The following is a 21,962-nucleotide window of genomic DNA, read 5'->3' as shown; positions in this document are numbered from 1 at the left end:
CATGGGAAATTAGCGCTCAGTTCTTGTTTTTGTCTGCATCCAACTTCTTTGCTGCGACTCTGCAATTCCCATGCAAGCAAAGCCGCCACTGTAATACAACTGACGTCGCGTTATTTAGACAAATAGGGTTTAGATGCTAGTCGTACAGCCTCACAATGTCGTAAGTAAACGGATAAATGAGGACTTCTTCTATCCGTAAACCACTTTAAGCCTTGTCTCTGAGGACACGAAGGGGCGACGCAGGACTCAGCGACTGAGGAGACCAAACATCATCTTCAGTCAAACTCAAACATTTTGGTATGTTCAGAGCATTTTCACAAATACGGGTTACCATCAGCAAAATGTACGTTATTGTATCATGACTTACTTTGAAATATAAACTGTTGCACTGACTTTGTGTTCCAAAACAACTGTTAGTTAGTGTGTGGGTGTGTGTTAGAAAGCAATAATTGACGTTAATTATGTATGAATCAATATAATACTCCATTGAACTTATTTTCACTTAAGTATGGAACTATCTCTGGTGGTAGGGAGGTGTTTCCCTACATGATTTGTCCACTTTAGCTGGACTGAGTTGCTTTCTATAAAAGTCAAGAGCAATAATTTTACATCAGTGGTTATTGACAAAGACTGCAGCTTTTTGTCCATGTGGTTCCAAAAGGAACCATTAATGTCTTGTATAGTTCTAGTTCTCCTTGATGCAACAGCAAAGTAAGGAGACAAAGAGCATTCTACATTCACACATACGTTTTGTGTGTGCAGTGTGTCTCTGCATTTACAGGCAAGCCAGTCTGAAATGCTGGAGTGTGATGACCCTGTCAGGGTGTCATATCTGAATCTCGGTCAGACAGACAAGTTATGTGCCTGAGAAAGAAGGGTGAACGAGTCACTGCAAGTTCTCAGCAGGGTGGGATAGAGCATCATCATCATCAAGACAAGTGAATGAACCCCCGTCTCCCCCACAGCACTGGATTTAATTCAGAGATGGATGCTGCACCAATTCTGCGTCCAGGTATTGTATACCTTATTGTGAATGGAAAGGCTATATGATTGTCCATAATAAAACTACATTTGCCTGCTACTAATATATATATATATATTAAAATAATTTCAGTCAAATTTATAAATTCAGGAATCAATCGAGGCCCTCCGATGCTCAGCCCCCAAAGAGTCGTTAGTGGAGACCACTACATACAGTTGTGCTCATATGTTTACATACCCCAGCAGAATAAACGCTTTCTTCGCGATTTCTCACAAAATATGAAGGATTACACAAAACCTTTTTTTTCACTCATTGCTAGTGACTAGCTTAAGATATTTATTAGCAATATTCTGTGTTTACTCTTTCAAAAGCATGATCACAACCCAAACTACTCAAATTACCCTGTTCAAAAGTTTACATACCCTAGTTTCTAATGCTGAATATGGCCCTGTTTAACATCAGGGACCGCTCTAAATTGTTTGTGGTAGTTGTGGATAAGGCTCTTAATGTTCTCAGAGGACAAAACAGCACATTCTTCCTGGCAGAATGGTTGTTTCCTATAATATTTTTGGGTGTCTTGCTGGAACCTCACATTTGAGGTTTCCCCTGAATGGCTCAATGATGTTGAGATCAGGAGAGTGAGACGGTCGCTCAAAAACTTCATTTTATTCTTTCTGAAGCTAGTGACGGGTTGATTTGGCTTTCTGTGTTGAAATATTGTCATGTTGGCATGTCCAAACAATGGACCATGTGCAGTTTCAAGGCTGATGTGTGTCAAGTTTCCTCCAGTATTTTTCACAGGGCAATGTATTCATCATTCTGCGAGTATGGATCAAAAGTATAATGCATTTGTAACTCAAATGTCCCCATGAAATCAGTGGTCCATGACCATGTTTCACAGAAGGGTATGGTGTAACTTTCATCATAGGCTCCATTGACTGTTCTCCAAATGGTACTGTTAATAGTGGCCTAAAAAAGTTCCATATTTATCTAATTTTTCCAAATGAATTTGTCACAGGCATTTTGATGCTTCTCACTGTGCTATTTGGTGTATCATATGCAAAATAACATGTTTGCATTTTTGTGGTAATGGCTTTCTCCTGGCAACCCCCAACAGCCCATCTTTCCTCAAGTGCCTCTTTCCTGTACAGTTTAAAACATTTTTTCATGTTGTCCTATATTTCACCTGAAGTTATTTTTTGGTTGTCCTATGCCTCCTGAACAATTTCCCTTGCAATGCTCATTGCAATGCAATGATTCCCTTGCCCATTGGCTTGATTCCAACCAAACTCCTCATATTGCATTTCTGAATTGAAATTCCAACGGTGCCAACATGACAATATTTCGACACAGAAAGCCAAATCAACCCGTCATTAGCTTCAGAAAGAATAAAATGAAGGTTTTTGAGCGACCATCTCACTCTCCTGATCTCAACATCATTGAGCCACTCAGGGGAAACCTCAAATGTGAGGTTCCAGCAAGACACCCAAAGATATTATAGGAAACAACCATTCTGCCAGGAAGAATGTGCTGTTTTGTCCTCTGAGAACATTAAGCAGTCCCTCCAGTTTTTCGCGATTCAGCGATCGCGTGGATTCATGCAAATTCAATGATATTCCGCATAATTTCACGATGCCGCGTAATTCCTGTAAAGCCGCATTTTTCCCGCAAAATTTCAACATTCTGTGGAGTTTATTGATTTATATTTTCGTCAAAAAAATAAAAATGTGACTACAATACCACCGGAGACGAAAACCAATACGAAGCATTTTTGTTAATATGTCACTGAAACATTGAAAAATAATTGCCTGCTATTTCGGATCTCAGCTGTTCCGCGTCTCTCCTCCCCTCCCTCACACATAGGCCTACACGCAGGCGTCGGTGCTGCACACTCATGACCTTTTTTTAACAGCAGTAGCCTACTTTTCAGTGCAATCCTGGGTGGAAAAAGTATTGTTGCCCATTTATCCATGACGAAGAAGTGTATGCAGTCATGAAATAGTGGCGGTACTGTCGCACAGTAGCAAACATCTTACGTTAGGCAGGCTACATGTTTGCGGAACTTCTCCACTCTCCCCTGTCGCTTTCATGAGCATGCTACCCGACGGTCGTTGTCTGATCTTTTTTCAATGTTCGCTAATGTTTGTAATTTAAGGGTCTATGTCTATGCGTAGGCACAAGCCTTCTGATAACAATCACTGTAGTGCCGATCGCAAAGGTTTCGGAAGTGTGGAGTTTTGCAACTTGTTTCAGTCAAGGACACCGAGATAGGAAGTGAACGGCCCTTCCACGCTTTCACTGTGTTATTGCAATAAAGTCTTGCGAATCCATGCAACCATGCACACAACCATGTCAACGAGAGCGTGTATGCCATCACAACTTTGCATCAAGCAAATAATATGCAACAGCTTGCAATACGAGCACGAGAGAGAGAGAGAGAGAGAGAGAGAGAGAGAGAGAGAGAGAGAGAGAGAGAGAGAGAGAGAGAGAGAGAGAGAGGGAGAGAGAGAGGCGTCTTCCAACAGGTGACATTGTCAAATGCTTGCATACAGCACACATTGGACGCACTGGCTAATAAGAAGCTCTGACAGCTTTTGACAATATTTTATTATTCTATTATGTAGGAAGTGTGTTTCTGAATCGCTCTCTCTTTTGTCTTAAGCCTGCTTAGACTGATTGTGGTTTTCAGTTACCAAAAAACCCAGAAAGGGATGCAAAATCTTTGCAAAAAATGAGACAATGCCGCAAAATCTTTGCAAAAAATGAGAAAATGCCGCCACAAAATCAGGCATTTTGACCGCAAAAATCACAAAATCCCAGTGCAAAATCCTGGAGGGACTGATTAAGAGCCTTATCCACAACTACCACAAACAATTTAGAGCGGTCCCTGATGTTAAACAGGGCCATATTCAGCATCAGAAACTAGGGTATGTAAACTTTTGAACAGGGTCATTTGGGTAGTTTGGGTTGTGATCATGCTTTTGAAAGAGTAAACACAGAATATTGCTAATAAATATCTTAAGCCAGTCACTAGCCATGAGTGAAAAAAAGGTTTTGTGTAATCCTTCATATTTTGTGAGAAATCGCAGAGAAAGCGTTTATTCTGCTGGGGTATGTAAACATATGAGCACAACTGTAGGTAAAGCTTTCAAACGGAACAAAAGTGAAATGACAGATGTAGCGTTTCAAAAGACAGACTGAACGACTTCAACAGGATGTCTACTTCAATTAGTATGCATGGGACACAATTCAGCATAAACTCGAGGAAATGCCTATTTTCCTCAGACATGTTGCTTAGAAGTGAAAAACACTGCACTGAGGGATACTATAAATGAAGTGCCTGAATGGCCTGGCAAGGGCAAGTTTTCCTCCTGTTGCTCCGGCCATATAATATTAAAATGCTCAATGCGCTAAAATGATAGATTTGTGCTTTGTGTTCCAGGGAGACCAGCATACCAAATGTTGGACCACATCCCTGACTGGATGGAGCCAGTGGAGCTGTGGGACCACAACGACAACGGGACACCAGAACCCGAAGGTTACTCACATCCCTCAAAACAGCCGAGGAGACGGATCAGAGCGGAACAAGAAGCAAAGGTGAGGATAGTAGAGGAGGCCGGGGGGGCAGAAGGAGAGGGCAGCCACGCCGGCCATATCAGGAAGATGGTACAGTACAGGCCAAAAGTATGGACTCGCCTTCTCATTCATGCATTCTCTTATTTTCGTGGATTTTCATTGTGTATTTTCATGCAGGGCATCAAAACTGTGCATGAACATATGGAGAATTGCGTACTTACCAAAAACATATAATTCTAGCTGTTGTCCAACAGCAATGACGGCTGTCTATCCACCTGACGTCGACACGGCACAACTGATGGCCCCACACATTTCAATCAGCGTATTTTTGTCTTTTTAAGTAAAAAAGCCCAGACCGTCATGTTAATCCTAATTGAACATTAAAGTCCTCCAATACCTCACTAGAATTGTTGAACTGGAATTTTGAGACCTAAAACCTAGTTTTAAACACTTGCCAATACAATATTTTTACAGACATATTCTTGATATGATATTGAATCACAGCCAGTTACTTGGAGAGGTCAAAAGTGTGTTAGAGGGAATCTGTGGCAGGGTTATTCACTTTTACTTTTACTTTTTGTATCACTGTTTCACCTAGATAACCAGCTATGCTGACCAAGTGACCTATTATCAGAGCAAGAAAATCTATCTTGTATTGCTTGTATGAATTAAAATGGACTCGAATGACTGGGTATTTTTACTTGAAAATAGACAGAAAAATAAGCTTGTTGAAACATGTGGGGCCCTCAGTTTTACTGTGTTGACGTCACTGTTTGGCTATGATATTTTTTAAATAATTGTTTTTATTTTTTATATATTTTCATTTTTTTTGTTAAGCAAAAAAATATACATGTGTTCATGCACAGAAATAATGCCCTCTCTGAAAATTATGTTCTTTAAAAAGCCACAAAAATAAAGAGAATTAATTAAATGAGAAGGTGAGTCCATACTTTTGTCCTGTACTGTAAGTGGTCGAACATTCAGATCAGTGATGGGCAGATTAAATTAATTCATTTGATCATTTCACACAACTTTTTGGCAATCGGTCCGATTTCTCACTCAATCAGTGATCAATTGTGTGTCTCGTATTGTGTAGTGTACATGGGGTAACGACAACAAGTGATTTCACCACACGACCAGCTTGTCTATCCCGGGTTCAGAAAGTTAAAAACCCTCCCACCAACTCTGAATCAGCTGACTGTTACGAGCTAAACACCAGTTGCTCATTGAAGTCAGGAAGAACATTTTGTGGGTTTTTATTTTCTGAACCCGGAATTGACGCCTCCGAAAGATGGTTTCATATCTTGGATATAGTGGCAGTGGCAACACCAGGAATGGACATTGACTGGGATTTGTACAGGAAGGTGTTACATCCTGCTGGGCATTGCTGCCTGTCACACCTCCTCCAGTTAGTTAGTAGCTGGTGAAATGACCATTTATCAATGTCTGGTAAAGTTTTCATTTAGCAAAAATACACTCCAAAGTTAATTTCCCCCATTTGCGCAATTGACTCAGTGACTGTTGGTGATCCGTTGTGTCTGTCTCTGCCTCATGTTACAGGCGAAAAGAAGGTTGTTTCTGAAAGCCTTCAGGAAGTCGAAGGTGTCCCAGGCTGTTTCTCTCATCATAAAGACTCGAAAGCGACGGATGCAAGCACAGAGACGGAGCAGAGGACAGAGCAAAAACAGGTGCAGGAAAGAAGGAAAGAAAACAGGTGAGACTCTGCATAACTGGGAGGGGGGCAGGTATAAACTAGTGAACAACATGGGCCTATACTACAAAGCTGGTTCAGGTTAAGTTGAGAGGTAAATTATCTAATAGAAGAGCCTGGAGTCCTCATTTTCTTAAGAAAAGCTCTTGCATTAGATGATTTACCTCTTAACTTAAACTTAACTTATCCTGAACCAGCTTTGTAGTATGGGCCCCAAGTCTCTTTGCACTCAGAAGAACTAATGTAGTCAACTTTACTCTATGTATTATTATAAACCATAGAGTCAGTGATTTGAACGCTCCAACTGATCACAATCGTCTTACGATGCCCAGGGTATCTTTTCATCTGTCTCTTTTACTTTGTCTTGTTCTGAGCAGATATAGAACACTACTTTCACATCTGAAAGCCCCCATTGGGAAACTCCAACTCCCATTGTCATTGTGACACAGCACTCCACAGCACACAAGTGAACACTGCACACTGCACACAACGAAATTGCATTTATGCCTCACCCGTGCAAGGGGGCAGCCCTCAGTGGCGCCCCATGGGGAGCAGTGCGGTGGGACGGTACCATGCTCAGGGTACCTCAGTCATGGAGGAGGATGGGGGAGAGCACTGGTTGATTACTCCCCCCACCAACCTGGCGGGTCGGGAGTCGAACCGGCAACCTCTGGGATGCAAGTCTGACGCCCTAACCGCTCACCCATGACTGCCCTGCTGCATCCCAAACACTACTGAAGTATTATTGCTACTAAATGGCAATACTAATGCTACTCAAATACTAACATTTGAACATTTGCGCAAAACCGTTTTCTGTATTATCTGATGTTTTTGTACATTTGTGCGTCTCTGAGCTTGAATGTAGAGAGCTCTGTAACATATTTTACATGTCTATAGGTGCAGGTATGTTTTGTGCTTGCTTTCTTGCAATGTTCTTTATGTGCATTATGTGTGAGCTACTTGACACTTTAATTTCCACCTCGGTATCAATAAAGATCTTCTACTCCACTCAAGGCGATGTGCATGAGCGGGTGCTCTTTCTGCTGAAGTAACAATGTCTTGAAGTAATAATCATAGCCTTTTCCCCTTACTCCTGTAGTAATAATCTTTGCTCTTTCTCCTTACTCCTTTAGTAATACTCTTATCTCCACTGTCTCTACGTGTGCCCCACTCCAGGCGGCGTGCGTGAGCAGGCGCTGGCGACGCTGAGGGTCAAGGCGAGAAGCGTGGCGTCGCGGCTGCAGAGGTACATGGTGCAGAGGTACGCGGAGCAGCAGCACAACCCGCTCACCTGCATGGCGCTGCGCCACGACCACGGCTGCCTGGCGCTGCCCTCGGAGCCGGGCCGGCGGCTCAGCCTGCTGGTGCGGGGCCTGGCGCAGGGCAAGCACCACTACGACATGGCGGCCCGCGGCCTGCAGCGCCACCTGGAGGGCAAGGAGCGCCAGCTCATCAGCCTGAAGGTGAGAGGCATGCAAACACACCATTCCCTTGTTTTCAATTATGGCCAGGGATGCAACTGATCGATTAATTCGCTATTTGTAAAGCTGGGCGTACACTGTGCGACTTTTGCCCCGATTTTGCCCCGATTTGGCACTCGCACGACTTCTTGGGAGTCGGGCAGATTTCTTGCTCAATCGCAGGTCAATCGTGAGTCTTGCATCGTGCAGTGTACATGGGGTAACGACAAGCGATTTAGCCTCACGAGCGTGCAATCGTGCAGGGGCGCAAGAAAATCAAAACTGTTTGAAATCCTAGTCGTTGCTTGTTCGTAAATCGCACAGTTAAAACTGTGCTACGACCCGATTTGACACTTGCACAAATTAATAGGGCCGTGCGATTTGCTGTTGACCACGACCTCATCTCCACGTCAGCTGCGCATGTTCCCTCCTCTGCAGACCGGGGAAACATGCGGAAGCATTTGGAAGCATTTGGCTCGCATCCGACTGTCTGCTCGTATAGTGTGAGGACATGAGGCGTGAAATGTGAATTTTTAAATATTGAAATTCCATCATGCAGTGTGAGCAGGAGCTTAATACCCACGAGCGAAAATATCGCACAGTGTATGCCCAGCTTTAGTTGACTGAGCTTATTGATCGACGATGAATTGATGAGCAGCGTTTTTCCATGGATCTCAATGTTCCCCATATCTTCTGATCCCCCCAGCGTTGTCCTTCAGGAGGAGATGGAGGGCTGCAATGGAGACTCTAATTCCACGTTCATGTTGTTGTTGTAGTATTAAAGGGACACTGTGTGAGATTTGTAGTTGTTTATTTCCAGAATTCATGCTGCCCATTCCCTAATGTTACCTTTTTCATGAATACTTACAACCACCATCAAATTCTAAGCACTCATTATGACTGGAAAAATTGCACTTTTCATACATGAAAAGGGGGATCTTCTCCATGGTCCGCCATTTTGAATTTCCAAAAATAGCCATTTTTAGCTGCAAAAATGACTCTACTTGGACCGTACTAAGAAATATTTGTTAATTACTTATTAAACTTACCTGTAAAGATCAAATTTGGCAATAGGCAGCCCAGTTTCAATGAGCAGCATAGTTGCAGTACCTTTTTTGACCATTTCCTGCACAGTGTACCTTTTTAAGAATAAAATAAGTGAAGTGAAAGCCCAACTGGTAAACTCAAACTCCCATTGTCATTGTGACACAGCAATCCACAGCTCACAAATGAACACTGTGACTGCACACAATGAAATTGCATTCATGCCTCACCCCAGGGGCGCAGCCCCCAATGGCACCCGAAAAGGGAGCAGTGCAGCAGGGTGGTACCAGGCTCAGGGTACCTCAGTCATGGAGGAGGATGGGGGAGAGCACTGGTTAAGTACTCCCCCCACCAGCCTGGTGGTTCGGCAGTCGAACCGGCAACCTTTGGGCTACGCCCTAAGTCTGATGCCCTAACCGCTTATCCACAAATTCCCTGATGATGTAAACTGACTTTGTGCTCCTTGGCTGTGTTCCTCAGGCGGAGATGGAGGGTCGGCATGAGGACTCTACTGCCCAGGTCACGGAGCTGATGTCTCAGCTGCAGCGGCAGCAGCAGGCCAACGAGCGGCTGAGGAAACAGCTGGAGGAGACCGAGGAGAAGCTGAAGGCCAGCAGCAACACCGTGCTCTTCCTTAGCACCACCATGCATCAGCAGGTAGCATCTGCAGTAGCACACATTACACTGCATTACATTACATTTCAATCCATTACATTACATTTCAGTCAATTACATTACATTTCAGTCCATTACATTACATTAAAATATATTACATTACATTTCAATCCATTACATTACATGACAGTCCGTTACAGTGCATTATATTACATTACATTAGATTACATTACATTTGGGGTTTATTCAGACGTCACAGAACTCGTTGAAGGTTAGTGAGGGATGATGACCGTGCTCTTGTTGTACAGTAAGTGATCCCTGGTTTCACAATTGTGGAAAAGAGCAGTTTTGTCCAAGAACATAGTAGCATTTGGAAACGTATGTACTGTTGATCTACCAGATGACCAGTTGTAGTTTGAACAAATTGCCTGGTCAAAAAAGCTGTGGCCTCTTGTTCCTGTTCCTCGTCTTTGCATTTTGAAGCTGTACCCTGGGTCATTGACGTTTTCTTGTAGCAGATGTCTGAGGTGGTACAACCATAGCTAATGCCATGAGATAATTAATGATAATAATGTAATCAATGAATAGGCTTATTAGATTATCCAGTAAAAACAAAAAACTAAAATAATTCATACAAAAGAGGCATTAGCTGTGGTTGCACCACCCTGACCCCGACCCCATCCTAATCTTATTAAAGGAGAATTCCGGCCAGTTTGGATTAATATCCCATCTTGGGTGGACCGAGGGAAAGGGATGAAAGGCAAAACCGCGATAAATTTTCATGCCTGCTGCGCAAAGTTGTTCAATTGCGCTGTTTTCGGTTAAAACCTGGCCCTTCGGGCACGTAATTGACCTGTTTTAAAGCTCCTTGCGTGCATTAAAACCCTTTTGAACGCTTTGGCCGTGGTGTGTGGGTCCATACAAGTCGATCTAGTGGTTCACAGTTGTTATTGTCGCGCAGATTCACTTCTCTGTCACTGAACGCAGTGTAGTGACGTCACGGTGTCACATGACTCCTGGAAGGAATAATTCTTTATCTGTAACAAATATTCTGGTTCGAAAAAGATAACCATGGCCACCAAACTCTTCAATTGAACTACCCCAACGGAGGATCCATCTAAAAATATCAAACAGTATATTACGACAGCGCCTCTCTTTCTCGCTTATGTATAATAACTGGAAGAGCGAATGGCGTTCCNTCCAGGAGTCATGTGACACCGTGACGTCACTACACTGCGTTCAGTGACAGAGAAGTGAATCTGCGCGACAATAACAACTCAGGGCATGAAAACATGTGAATATGTTTCTTGTGGCTCGTCTTTGGTGGACAAAAATAAAATGGATTACTATGAAGTATCACTTTGGCGAACCATTTTGCGGACGTAGTTGGAAGGCGGAAGCTGAAAGAGGTAGGTGCGCCACTTTCGAAAACTCCTGTTGTATCGTACCTATGCCACCTAATGGAAATGTGAACCACTAGATCGACTTGTATGGACCCACACACCACGGCCAAAGCGTTCAAAAGGGTTTTAATGCACGCTAGGAGCTTTAAAACAGGTCAATTACGTGCCCGAAGGGTCAGGTTTTAACCGAAAACAGCGCAATTGAACAACTTTGCGCAGCAGGCATGAAAATTTCTCGCGGTTTTGCCTTTCATCCCTTTCCCTCGGTCCACCCAAGATGGGATATTAATCCAAACTGGCCGGAATTCTCCTTTAAGAAGTAAAAAAATACAAATTCTTCCCAGTTTCTAGCCGGTCTTACGCTTTTGATCAGCGATATGTTTTTTTTAACCTAGCTTTATTGATGTGCTTATGTATCTATGTTATCCCTGTCCCTTCTCCCATCCTCTCTTGCTCCCTCTATCCAAACAGAAAATCGAGACGGAGCGTCTGACTGCTGCTCTGTCGACCCGTGTCCTGAGGCGCGCTCCCATCAAGTGGCTGCGCCACTTCACAGGCTTCAGCTCCTACGCCCGCTTCAAGGCCTTCCTCTCCTTCCTGCAGAGCGGAGACGGGGACATGCTGGCCAAGAGCTGCCCCAGTAAGGCCGAGGCGGACGCGGAGGAGAGGGACGGGGACCGGGAGGGTGGCGGAGGAGAGGAGGAGAACGGGGAGAGGAATGGTGGAGCGGAGGAGGAGAACGGAGAGGAGGATGGCGTGACGAACAATGGAGTGATTCACCAGGAAAAGGTAGGGGATCGAGGCGCCTGGCTGAGTTTTGCATGTTGGTTTGATATCGTGTGTGAACATCTTTGTGGTGTACATTTCTTCAGAATTTCTCTTTGAAGGTGCAGGATTGTTGATGAAATTGGTACTTTGAATTTGAAAGTACCGGATGATGCTGTCTGGTCTCCAGAGGCAAGGGAACGGCGCACTCGTCGTGGCTCAGTGGTTAGACCGCTGGGTTGGCAACCCAAGGGTTCCCGGTTCAATGCCCAACCAGACCACGGCTGAAGTGCCCTTGAGCAAGGCACCTAACCCCCACACAGCTCCCAGGGCGCCGCACAGCATGCAGCCCACTGCTACGGACTAGTGTGTGTACTTCAATGTGATTCACTAGTCCAAATGGGATAAATGCAGAGAAAGAATTTCCCCTAGGGGACCAAAATTGGCTCCGCTCCAATTGGCTTCGTCGTTGTCACTGAGGAAAAACGCAAAATGTAATTGTATAATTTAGTATGAGAATATTCTGACACTTGCCGTTCAGGGTAAGGTTTATACCTTAATCCCTGATGAAATGTCTTAACTTTACCCAGCTTACTACCTAGTGAAAAATTCCCCCGTGGGGACCCGGGGTAGAATAGGTCCCTAGCACCCCCTTGCTGTTCGTAAGGGGCGACAAATGGGGCGACTTTTTTGCCGTAAGTTGCGACCCGTGACGGAATGCCTGGCATTTGAGGCATGTGGTTAGTTGTGACTTCCACACGCGGTTGGACGGGCCCGGCTAGTCAAAGTTCTCTGGAATATTTTTTGGGACCATGCTTTTATTTTTTCCTGAAGACTTTGGCCGAGGGTCAATCGAGTGAAATGAGCATTTTTGTTTAGCCTGCTCGAGTATACCATCCCTGTATCCTTGATGCATATCTGGTGGAGTACCGCAGCGCTGTGCATCCCCTAGTTGGGCTCCAAGGATGGTGAGGAGCAGAGATGATGAATGTCTCAACTAATATGGCTACTAATCTACCCCACAAGAAAAGATGAATGGATCACGACTTGGATGACGCTTCTGACATGGCATTTATTTACCCCCCCCCCAAGACAAGAAACTGGCCTAAATTTATACTAATGGAAACTGCAATGCCAGACATGCCCCTCACTAAATTGTCCCCTTTTGCAATCCAGAAAGGTATTTCAGGAATAGCAGGGACAGTCAAAGATGTAAAGTCGGGAACCACCGTTCATCAACGTTTCGCCCCTTTAATCCTGAAACGTCTCCGGTGACGGGGCAGTGACAGGGACGTCTCCCTGTCACCCCCTGCAGCTGATGGATGTTATCCCTGCGGCTGTTTTCTGGGGGTTAGTTGTTATTCCCCCAGCTCCCGTCCTTCCTCCGCAGCCAGAGCCAAAAGCTACCTTTTTCTGCCTCCTCTGCCACCTCCTTTGTTGCCTCCTTTAGCCTTCTTCCAGTGACTTCCACATCCTTCAGAAGGCGTATGGTCGACAGCCCCATAAAGCCTCAGCATCCAACTTCGACTGGATATATGGAAGTCTTCCAGCCCGCCTCCCGGCACTCCGCAGCCAGTTCGGCGTACTTGGCCTTTTTCCGTTCAAAGGCTGCCTCAATCCCTTCCTCCGATGGTACAGTGAGCTCTATGAGAGCTACCGCTCTTGCCTTTGCAGACCAAGCCACTATGTCTGGCTGGAGAGATGTGGTGGTGATCTCTGTGGGAAAGTGAAGCTTTCTATCCAATATTTAATATTTTATTATTTAATATTATTTATATTTAAGTGAGCGAGTGGACACATACATCCCTAACCCTTTGAGATGCTTTACCTGCCAGAAGTTTGGCCATGGCTCTGCAAGTTGTAAAAACAAACCAGTTTGCTGTACCTGTTGTGAGGATGGGCATCAACTGATCTGCACAAGACCACCCAAATGCTGCAACTGGAATGGGGACCATCCAGCCTCATCAAAACACTGTCCTGTTTGGATTAAGGAAAAAGAAATTCAGAGAATAAGGGTCACAAAGAAGATAAGTTATCCACAAGCAAGAAAACAGGTGGAAGGATTTCCTGCGTATAACTTCCAGCATTCTTTTGCCTCTGTTGTTAAACCCCCTACAAAAACAATTGACTGTCAAACTGATTTCACCTGGATGAACAAAGATAAACCACAGCTGATCAGTGGAAATAAAACCCCACCAACTTCCAGTAAACACAAAATCAACCTCCCAGTCTTCTGCCAGTCAAACTCCAGCTATGGGTGAACCATTCCAATCGCCCAAGGAGAAATATAAAGACAAAGAGAAAAATAAATCATCTAATACTCCCTCTCAATCTAAAGTTAGTCAAGGAAATAAGAATGGAAATCCTATGGATGTGGAAATGAAGGAACCCTCAACCCATCGTAGCCGAAGCTGCTCCCCCAAAAGTAGGAGTAAAGGCCATGTTCCAGTCTTGCCCACATGACCATAGGTAGCCATATTATTCAGTGGAACTGTCGTGGTTTTAGAGCCAATTTTTCTGAGCTACAGCAATTAACTACTCTTTTTAATCCTTTTGCCTTTTGCCTTCAAGAGACCTACCTGTCTCCAAGTATTAATTTGTCTTTGAAGAATTACTCAGTGTTTAATGCGTATGGCCCACATGCTCAGCGACCTTCTGGTGGAGCAGCTGTTTCAGCACGCAATGACATAATCCATAGTCATCTTGTTGTCACTACCCATTTACAAGTAGAGGCAGTCCGACTAACTCTTCATATAGTTATTACCTTGTGCTCTGTCTACATTCCGCCTGATGCCACAGTAACTATGCAGGATCTGGACAATTTAATAGCACAATTGCCTCCCCCATATGTGTTTTTAGGAGATTTTAATGCTCATAACCCTGCATGGGGAGGAAACTGCTCTAACTGCTCTAAGACGGAAACTGCTAAGACTATCACTAAGACGGACTTGTGCCTGTCATCTAAGCAAGATATAGCTGATAAACTTGCAGAGACATTTGAAAAAAACTCCTCAGTGGAAAACGGTCATCCTGAGTTTCAAGCCTTGCGTAGAAAAGAGGAAGCGAAGGCCCTGAACTTCCTATCAGATAACTTGGAACCCTACAACCAGCCTTTTTCAATGGATGAACTGCTCTGTGCTATTAGAAACTCCCACGATACTGCAGTGGGCCCTGACATGATCCACTATCAATTCCTAAAACACCTACCATCCAGTGTGCCTGGTGAATATCATACTGATCCCACCAACTATCGTCCAATCGCCTTGACCAGCTGCCTGTGTAAAACTATGGAAAGAATGGTGAATAAAAGACTTGTGTGGAGGCTTGAATCAGAAGGACATTTAAGTACATACCAATGTGGCTTCAGGCAAGGAATGAGCACAATGGCATCTCATTAGACTGGAGGCCTATATAAGAGACGGATTCATCAGGAACATGTAATAGCAGTGTTTTTTGATCTGGAAAAGGCGTATGATACCACCTGGACATATGGTATTTTAAAGGACTTGCACTACATGGGGTTCAGAGGACAACTGCCCAATTTTATCTCCAATTTTCTGTCCAATAGACTTTTTCAAGTTCAACTGGGCACAACGTTTTCAACACCGCACTTGCAAGAACAAGGAGTGCCTCATGGTAGTATTTTCTCAGTGACGCTATTCAGTGTCAAAATCAACAGCATTGCAAAGGAAATCAACCCAAACCTTTTTTGCAGCCTTTATGTTGATGACATCTGTATTTGTTATAGAGGGAAATATATGAGCACAATTGAAAGACAACTCCAGCTATGCATAAATAGGATCAGCACTTGGTCCGTTGAAAATGGCTTCAAGTTTTCCAAGTCCAAAACTGTTTGCACTCATTTTTGCCAGCTGTGAACTTTACATCATGAGCCACTGCTGTACATGGATGGCGCAGCAATTCAAGTTGTGAAAGAGCTTAAATTCCTTGGTCTTATCCTTGATAATAAATTGTCTGTTATCTCACACATGAAGAATCTTAAGAAGTGATGCTTTAAAACTTTGGACATTTTAAAAGTACTGGCAAAGACCAAGTGGGGGGCAGAGTGGACTGTACTGTTACGCCTGTTTAGAGCACTTGTGAGATCCTGTTTGGACTATGGCTGTATTGTCTATGGATCAGCAAGAAAATCTTATATTCAGATATTGGATACTGTTCATCGCCAAGATTTAAGACTGGTCTTAGGAGCCTTTAGAACCTCACCAGTGCAGAGTCTCTATGTGGAATCAAGAGAACCATCCCTTCAACTACGACGCTTGAAACTTGCTTTGCAATATGCAGTCAAAATCAGAGGGAACAGTCATAACCCACCATGCTCCACTGTCCTCCAGCCAGAATATTTGAACTTTTATGAGGCTAGACCCAGGTCTATCAGACCTTTTGGGTTAAGAATTAAACCTTTCCTTGAGGATTTGAATGTTGATCTTGATGGACTAACATCTACCCACTTCTGTACTATTCCACCTTGGACCCTGAAAAAAACTGTAATTGTACAGGACCTGAGTCACAAGAAAAAAATCTAACACACATCCAAACCAGTACCAAAGGTGCTTCCTTGATGGAAGATAGTGCTTCCCTTTCCATACTCCAATTTATACCGATGGCTCTAAGACTGATACTAGTGTGTCCGCAGCAATGGTAGTCTCTTCCTACCAGTGTGGAATACGCCTCCCAAACATGCGCTCTATTTTTACAGCTGAAGCCCAAGCCCTGCTCTTAAGCCTTGAATAAATTGAACATCACAATCAACAACAATCCTTGATTTGCACAGACTCTAGGTCATGTCTTCAGGCGCTAGAATTTTTAAAAACTGGCCACCCTCTGATTACCAGAATACTTGAGAAAGTGGATCACCTAACCAAACTCAACCTGGACAGTATTTTTTGTTGGGTCCCTGGTCATGTGTGCCTGACTGGTAATGAGAAAGAAGATAATGGTGCTAAAGGAGCCCTGGATGAAGAGATATCTCAATGCAAAATACCCGTCTCTGACAGTAAGCCTGTACTTTCTTCCTACATAGTGGATAAATGGCAAGCCGAATGGGATAATTGTGCTGGAAATAAGCTGCATGATCTGTGCAATTCTGTGAAACGGCTGATAACTCAGTCATTCTCATGCAGACATGATCAAGTCGTCTACACAAGGTGTAGAATTGGCCACTCTAGACTGACTCGTGCTTTTTTACTAACTGGAAGTGAACCTCCCCTCTGTGATTTTTGTGGACATATCTTATCAATTAAGCATATTCTATCTTGCTCTGCTCTTAGAAGGAAAAGACAACAGTTTTTTGAAGAAGACACCATTTTTGGTATTTTTAATAAGGTCCCACCTATGAAGGTTTTGAACTTTTTAAAATTTATTGATGTGACCAAACTTATTTCATGTGTTTATTCAATTATTTATATCATTGTTGATTTTTACTGTGAAGTGAATTTTATTACCTGTACTGGCCATGAAATAGCCACAGTTGCATATTTGGCCATAAACAAACAAACAAACAAACAACCAGGTGCAAATTATTGACCTTAAACACTTAAAATATGTGTTTTTTCCCCCTGCATTATGTACATTTCAGGAGTTATTTCAGGATTTATTCACATTTCAGTAGTACTGTAGGTGAAGTGGTGGATTTTGTCAGTTTCACTTTAAATCCTCAAGGTGTCTCACTAGACCAATGTAGACCTTGTTCAATGGCGTCTATTGCTGAAGTTAAAAGTTGTCATGTCAGTGTAGGTCACTATTAGAGGATTGGGGCAATGCATGACTACCTGCTTTTCTGTGCATTGCATATTATATGGTGCCTTCAGATATTGCCATATGGTGCTGTCTTGCTTTTTGTTTTGTTTGCCATTATTTAAAAAGAAAATTTGTCATTTTAGTAAAGCTAGTTGTGGAGACCGACCGTTAACTCTCAAGCTCTCAAGCCTTGAAGTTCTCTATTAAGCCTTCAGGTTCAAGCACTCCAGTCTTCTTGAGAAGCACAAAAGAAATGTTGTTGAGTTGACTAATGACGTCTATCCTGCCCTGTTAAGATATCCAGATGTCCTGAAGGCCAAATCCAAAATGACTGCACTGCAGCTTTTGGTGCAGTATGATTCCCCTTTTATAATGCGGGCCAAGTTTTGTGCTTGTTCTTTTTGAATTTGGCCACTATTGTGGTTTAGCTGAGGGTGTACCACCTGACATCTGAGCCCAGAAAAACTGACATTCATTGACTTTTATACTGAACTGTTGACATTGCGCTTATGTTTCTGGCTCTACGCCGCCACCGCAGGTCTCCAGTCCTGTAAGCATTACACTAATGCAGCGTGCTGTCACTCATGTGAAAAATATTCAAATTGCAGTCCACTGCTGTTGTTGATTTTTAATGTTTCCTGTTCTACCTCCACCCAGCTGCAAGATTTATCCAACCTCCCTGCCCTAACTACAGTAGAACTGAAAAATGTATTCCATGTCTTGCACTTGTTAATGGACCCCACTCAATACAGGGCCTCAGCCTGGATGCTGAACATGTAGACCACTCCTTCTGCACGGACTGTATGCAATAATGCAATGTGGTGGTGAGGGTGTGCTATTGATGTCACTTTTTTGAACATCTTTTGTCTTTTTTCTTTTTTTCTATTTATTTCTATTTATTGACTCAGACGACCTGCACAAGACAAGTGCGCCACTACAAGTCCATGCACAAATGGCAAATAAAGAACTTTGACTTAATTGATGTATTAATGTCTCTTTCAGGAGCACGTGGACCGCTCCCTCAGCACGGACTTCTCGGAGACGGTGGAGGAGCACCGGGAGGCCACGGCGCGCTCCGTGCGGCAGCGGCTGGAGGCGGAGCTGAGCAGCTCCAATAACGCCACCCGGGTCAGCTTCAACCACAATCTGGATCAGGAGGACCAGCTGCTGCTGACCCTGATGCGCCTCCGGCTGGGGCTGCTGACGCAGGACCTGGCCTTCCGCTTCAACGTGGCCACCGCCACCGCCTCGCGCATCTACTCCAACTGGATGAGGCTCATGCAGAGGAGACTACAGCAGGTCAGGCAGGCACACATGGTGATATATGTACGGTAAGCCAGGGATTGGCAACTGGTGGCCCGCCTCCTCACTGAGTGCAGCCCATAGATAAATCATACTTAAGAAAATTAAACTTCCAAGCTTTTTCGGAAATCACTGTGCAACCAACTTGCAGTCAGATCCGAGGTCATCTGGCCCTCCGATGGCCCTCCTTATCATGAAAGTTGCCCATGCCTGATGTAAGCAATAAGCCACCAGAGGCTGTGAGTTTGTGTCCGATTTACAACAGGTTAGTGGACTTACAACAGGACGCTAAGCGGCCAATTAATTTTCCTGTCATCGTTCATTTCAGGAAATCGGTTGGTCACCGCCGCCCTTTACCAGTCTTTCAAAAACTGTATTGCCTGCAAAACCGAGAAGTTTCCAAAAAAAGAAATCCACCTATGCGTTATGACTAGTAGCGTACCGTAATGATTAAATGAAAAGAGGCAGTTTGTGCCTGCAAAAAATTGCCCATAGGAAGTCGTTTCATGGATATAACCAGGCCGAACATCTTTGAGGGCACCTTTTCCCAGAAAGGGCTTAGGCTAAAATGAGTTTATTGACCTTCATGACACGCAAATAAAAAATCATGTCTTATTGTCTTAATCTCCGTTTCTGAGAACATTTACTTCTCACAGTAGTACACTGGACCAGTGTTTTTCAACCTTTTTTAAGCCACGGTACACCTTTTTTCGCGGACAAAATGCCAAGGCACACCACCAATTTTAAATGTTAACTTGAAATAAAACCCTGTTGGCTGTTGCCTATATTAACAATGTACAGTGAGTCATTCTATAATTTTTCAACGGCACACCAGATGATCTCTCGGCTGTTCCCCGGAAGAGTGGTTGAAAAACACGGCATTAGACCATTGGATTGACAGTTGAATGATCGGGTTACCACTTCACCTCATTTATTGCTTGTATATAACTTGAAAATGTGGTTTGAGTGAGTTTTCTATCACGCAAGTTAAAAAGTGCGGTCTTGTTCTCTGTTTGTGCCCAGGTCCCGGTGCGCTGCAAACAGCACAAAATCCTCCAGTTCCGGCCACAATACCCCATGTACCTAGGCCCCGGGCGCGAGCTAGCCGTCCTGGAGTGCGCCGACCTGCTCTTCGACGGCCCCACGGGCCGCACCAGCCGGTCCAAGAAGACGCTCTCGCAGCCCTACCGCTACCTGAGGCCCCAGCGCGGCTGCGCCCTGGCCTCCCCCGAGGGTCACCTGGGCTTCTGCAGCTCCGAGCGGCTGCAGGAGCTGGAGGACTGGGCGGCCAGCCCCGAGGGACCCACGCCCGCCGACCGGCCCGAGCTCCCCGCCTTCCTGGTGGGGGACGAGACGGGGAAGGTGCCCGTGCCCCCGGAGGGGACTCCGTGTCTGGAGGTGCTGAGTGTTCGTTCGTTGACCGATAAAATGCAACACTTCCGCTACCTGCGCAGCATTCAGTCGCTTGCACAGGGGTCGCAAGCGCAGATGGACCGTGCCTGGGAGGTCTGCTGCTACTTGGCTTGCATCCTGTATCAGCAAAATGGGGTTGAGGTAGGAGCCTCCTGACCTGCACCAATTGTAAGTTGTAAGTTGGATTCAGGATTTGCTATTGAGGGCCTGTGTTCACAAACTACCTCATCATGACTGCTCTTTGTCTTCAAGATATTTTTGGAATTTTATGTCTCTTCACCATTTCCAGGCTGATTGTTTGTGGAGGGACAAGTCTGTCTCTGTGACCATACAGTACATGCCCATTTTCAAACTGTTGGAATACCCCACAATTGCAACAACAAATTTCACTGTGGACATACTATAGTGTGTAGAGATGGGTTGCACTGTGATTTTGTAACCGTGTAGCTAGCCATCATCAAGAAAAGCACCACAAGAACTCTGTAGCCTTTTGATTGTGAAAGCATGTTTTCAATTGCTTGGAGTCACTTTGTCATTGGTTTTGGGTATTCAGTTCTGGGATGGTGGCAGCCCATTTAGATCCTTAGATATTTCAACACTTCATTTAAAAAATACTGTAATTTGTCAATGAGGAAAAATACAAGTATGAATTAAAGCTGGTGAATTAAAGCTATGAATTAAAGACAGGCTGGTGAGTTTTTCCAAATTTTGCCACATTGCAGCAGTTCTAGTCTGATGAATGCTAATGATGTGAATACAGGCCCTTGAAATCAAAGAAGCAGGGGCGACATGATTGGCATGTGTGATTTAAATATATATCTGTCAATTCTTATGACACCTGTACAGTAAAGATGTTTCATTCTGTGAATCCTTTATGAATGTTGACTAGGAAATGTTTATCGAGTATTATTTTTTCCAAATAAAGACTTTTTGCATTACTTGAAAAGTGTGATGTATCACAGAGAATATGCTACTATGACTGACTGAAGAACGGCTTGCAATTGCAACCAAATCTAGCTCTCATGTCCATAAATGTACACTCCCTGTTGTTGTTTGCACACAAACGGTTCAGTTGTCCAGGGCCCAGTGAGCCCCAGAATTTGGTCCCCATTACATCAGGTTGAGTCCGAGTCCCTTTCCGATGATTTTGTCCCGGGCCTGGGCAAAGCTGTCAGCAGCCCTGCTGCTTAGGTGTGTGTTTCTCCGGCGGTCCATCCGGTCCATCTGGCTATCGATACCCTGGGTGCGTTCCAATATGCGACTTTGCGTCCAGGAAGTAATATGATGACATGACTGACAACAGCATTTCAATATCTCGCAAAAGCTCAATTGTAAAGTCATTTTCTCAACTTGCAAACTGGATGGTCCCCCAAAAATTGTTTTGGCTAGGCTGACAGCGGGGAAACTTGTTTTCTCCACGGAGGACGGGCCAGAAGGCGTGGCAAGGCCACAAGCACAAGTGGAGGACGCAAGGTTGCATATTGGAATGCACTCCCTGTTTCCATTATGAGGATTATTGCTGATGTGTTGTGAGAAGTCCCTCTGTTTGCCGAGAGAGGGAAAAGTTTGCGTAAATATTTCCACTGCATGATTGAGGTGTGGTTAATGTGTTCGGTTACACTCGTTTCTGTGTTTACTCTTCTCCAACGAGGAAATTAAGACATTCTAATCATGTCCATCCATACTCGTCCATAGTTTATGAGGCGCACAATGACTTACAACCCAAGCTCTATAGATAATGAGTTAACTGTGTATATTGGGTTAAACAAACAGGAGTGACAGAGTCCTGCAGGCCACATCAGCTATGATATGATTGCAAGAAGCAAACCATCCAAACGCCATTACAAAAATCTGCAAAATTTCCATTTTTGAGTAGTATTTTGTACAAACTCAAAAGGCCCATTAAATGTTATGTGCATCCTGTCAATGCCCAG

General features: G+C 44.2%; 1 protein-coding gene across 3 annotated transcripts; it reads left to right on the top strand.

Moving 5' to 3' along the window:
- Window positions 1-18: 18 nt before the first annotated feature.
- LOC134437671 (uncharacterized) lies at window positions 19-20,976 on the top strand. Of its 3 annotated transcripts, none has more exons than XM_063187168.1 (9): window positions 19-297; window positions 782-1,012; window positions 4,425-4,579; window positions 6,119-6,272; window positions 7,446-7,732; window positions 9,254-9,430; window positions 11,263-11,580; window positions 18,316-18,612; window positions 19,639-20,976. In XM_063187168.1, exons 2-9 carry the CDS (start codon window positions 943-945, stop codon window positions 20,182-20,184), a joined length of 2,004 nt encoding a protein of 667 aa, XP_063043238.1. In that variant the 5' UTR covers window positions 19-297; window positions 782-942; the 3' UTR covers window positions 20,185-20,976. The 3 variants fall into 3 exon arrangements, with proteins under 3 accessions (XP_063043238.1, XP_063043240.1, XP_063043239.1); XM_063187170.1 differs by having other exon boundaries at window positions 763-1,012; XM_063187169.1 differs by lacking the exon at window positions 19-297 and having other exon boundaries at window positions 708-1,012.
- The last annotated feature ends 986 nt before the right edge of the window (window positions 20,977-21,962 follow it).

This window comes from Engraulis encrasicolus, chromosome 21 (assembly GCF_034702125.1).
Source record: "Engraulis encrasicolus isolate BLACKSEA-1 chromosome 21, IST_EnEncr_1.0, whole genome shotgun sequence".
Lineage (NCBI taxonomy): Eukaryota > Metazoa > Chordata > Actinopteri > Clupeiformes > Engraulidae > Engraulis > Engraulis encrasicolus.
This window is presented reverse-complemented; position numbering and strand designations above follow the sequence as displayed.

Coding starts and splice junctions, on each gene's coding strand:
- LOC134437671 (XM_063187168.1), top strand. CDS start 943: ATGAACCCCCGTCTCCCCCACAGCACTGGATTTAATTCAGAGATGGAT. Junction 6,273..7,445: donor GAAAGAAGGAAAGAAAACAG/GTGAGACTCTGC, acceptor GCCCCACTCCAG/GCGGCGTGCGTGAGCAGGCG. Junction 11,581..18,315: donor GAGTGATTCACCAGGAAAAG/GTAGGGGATCGA, acceptor TGTCTCTTTCAG/GAGCACGTGGACCGCTCCCT.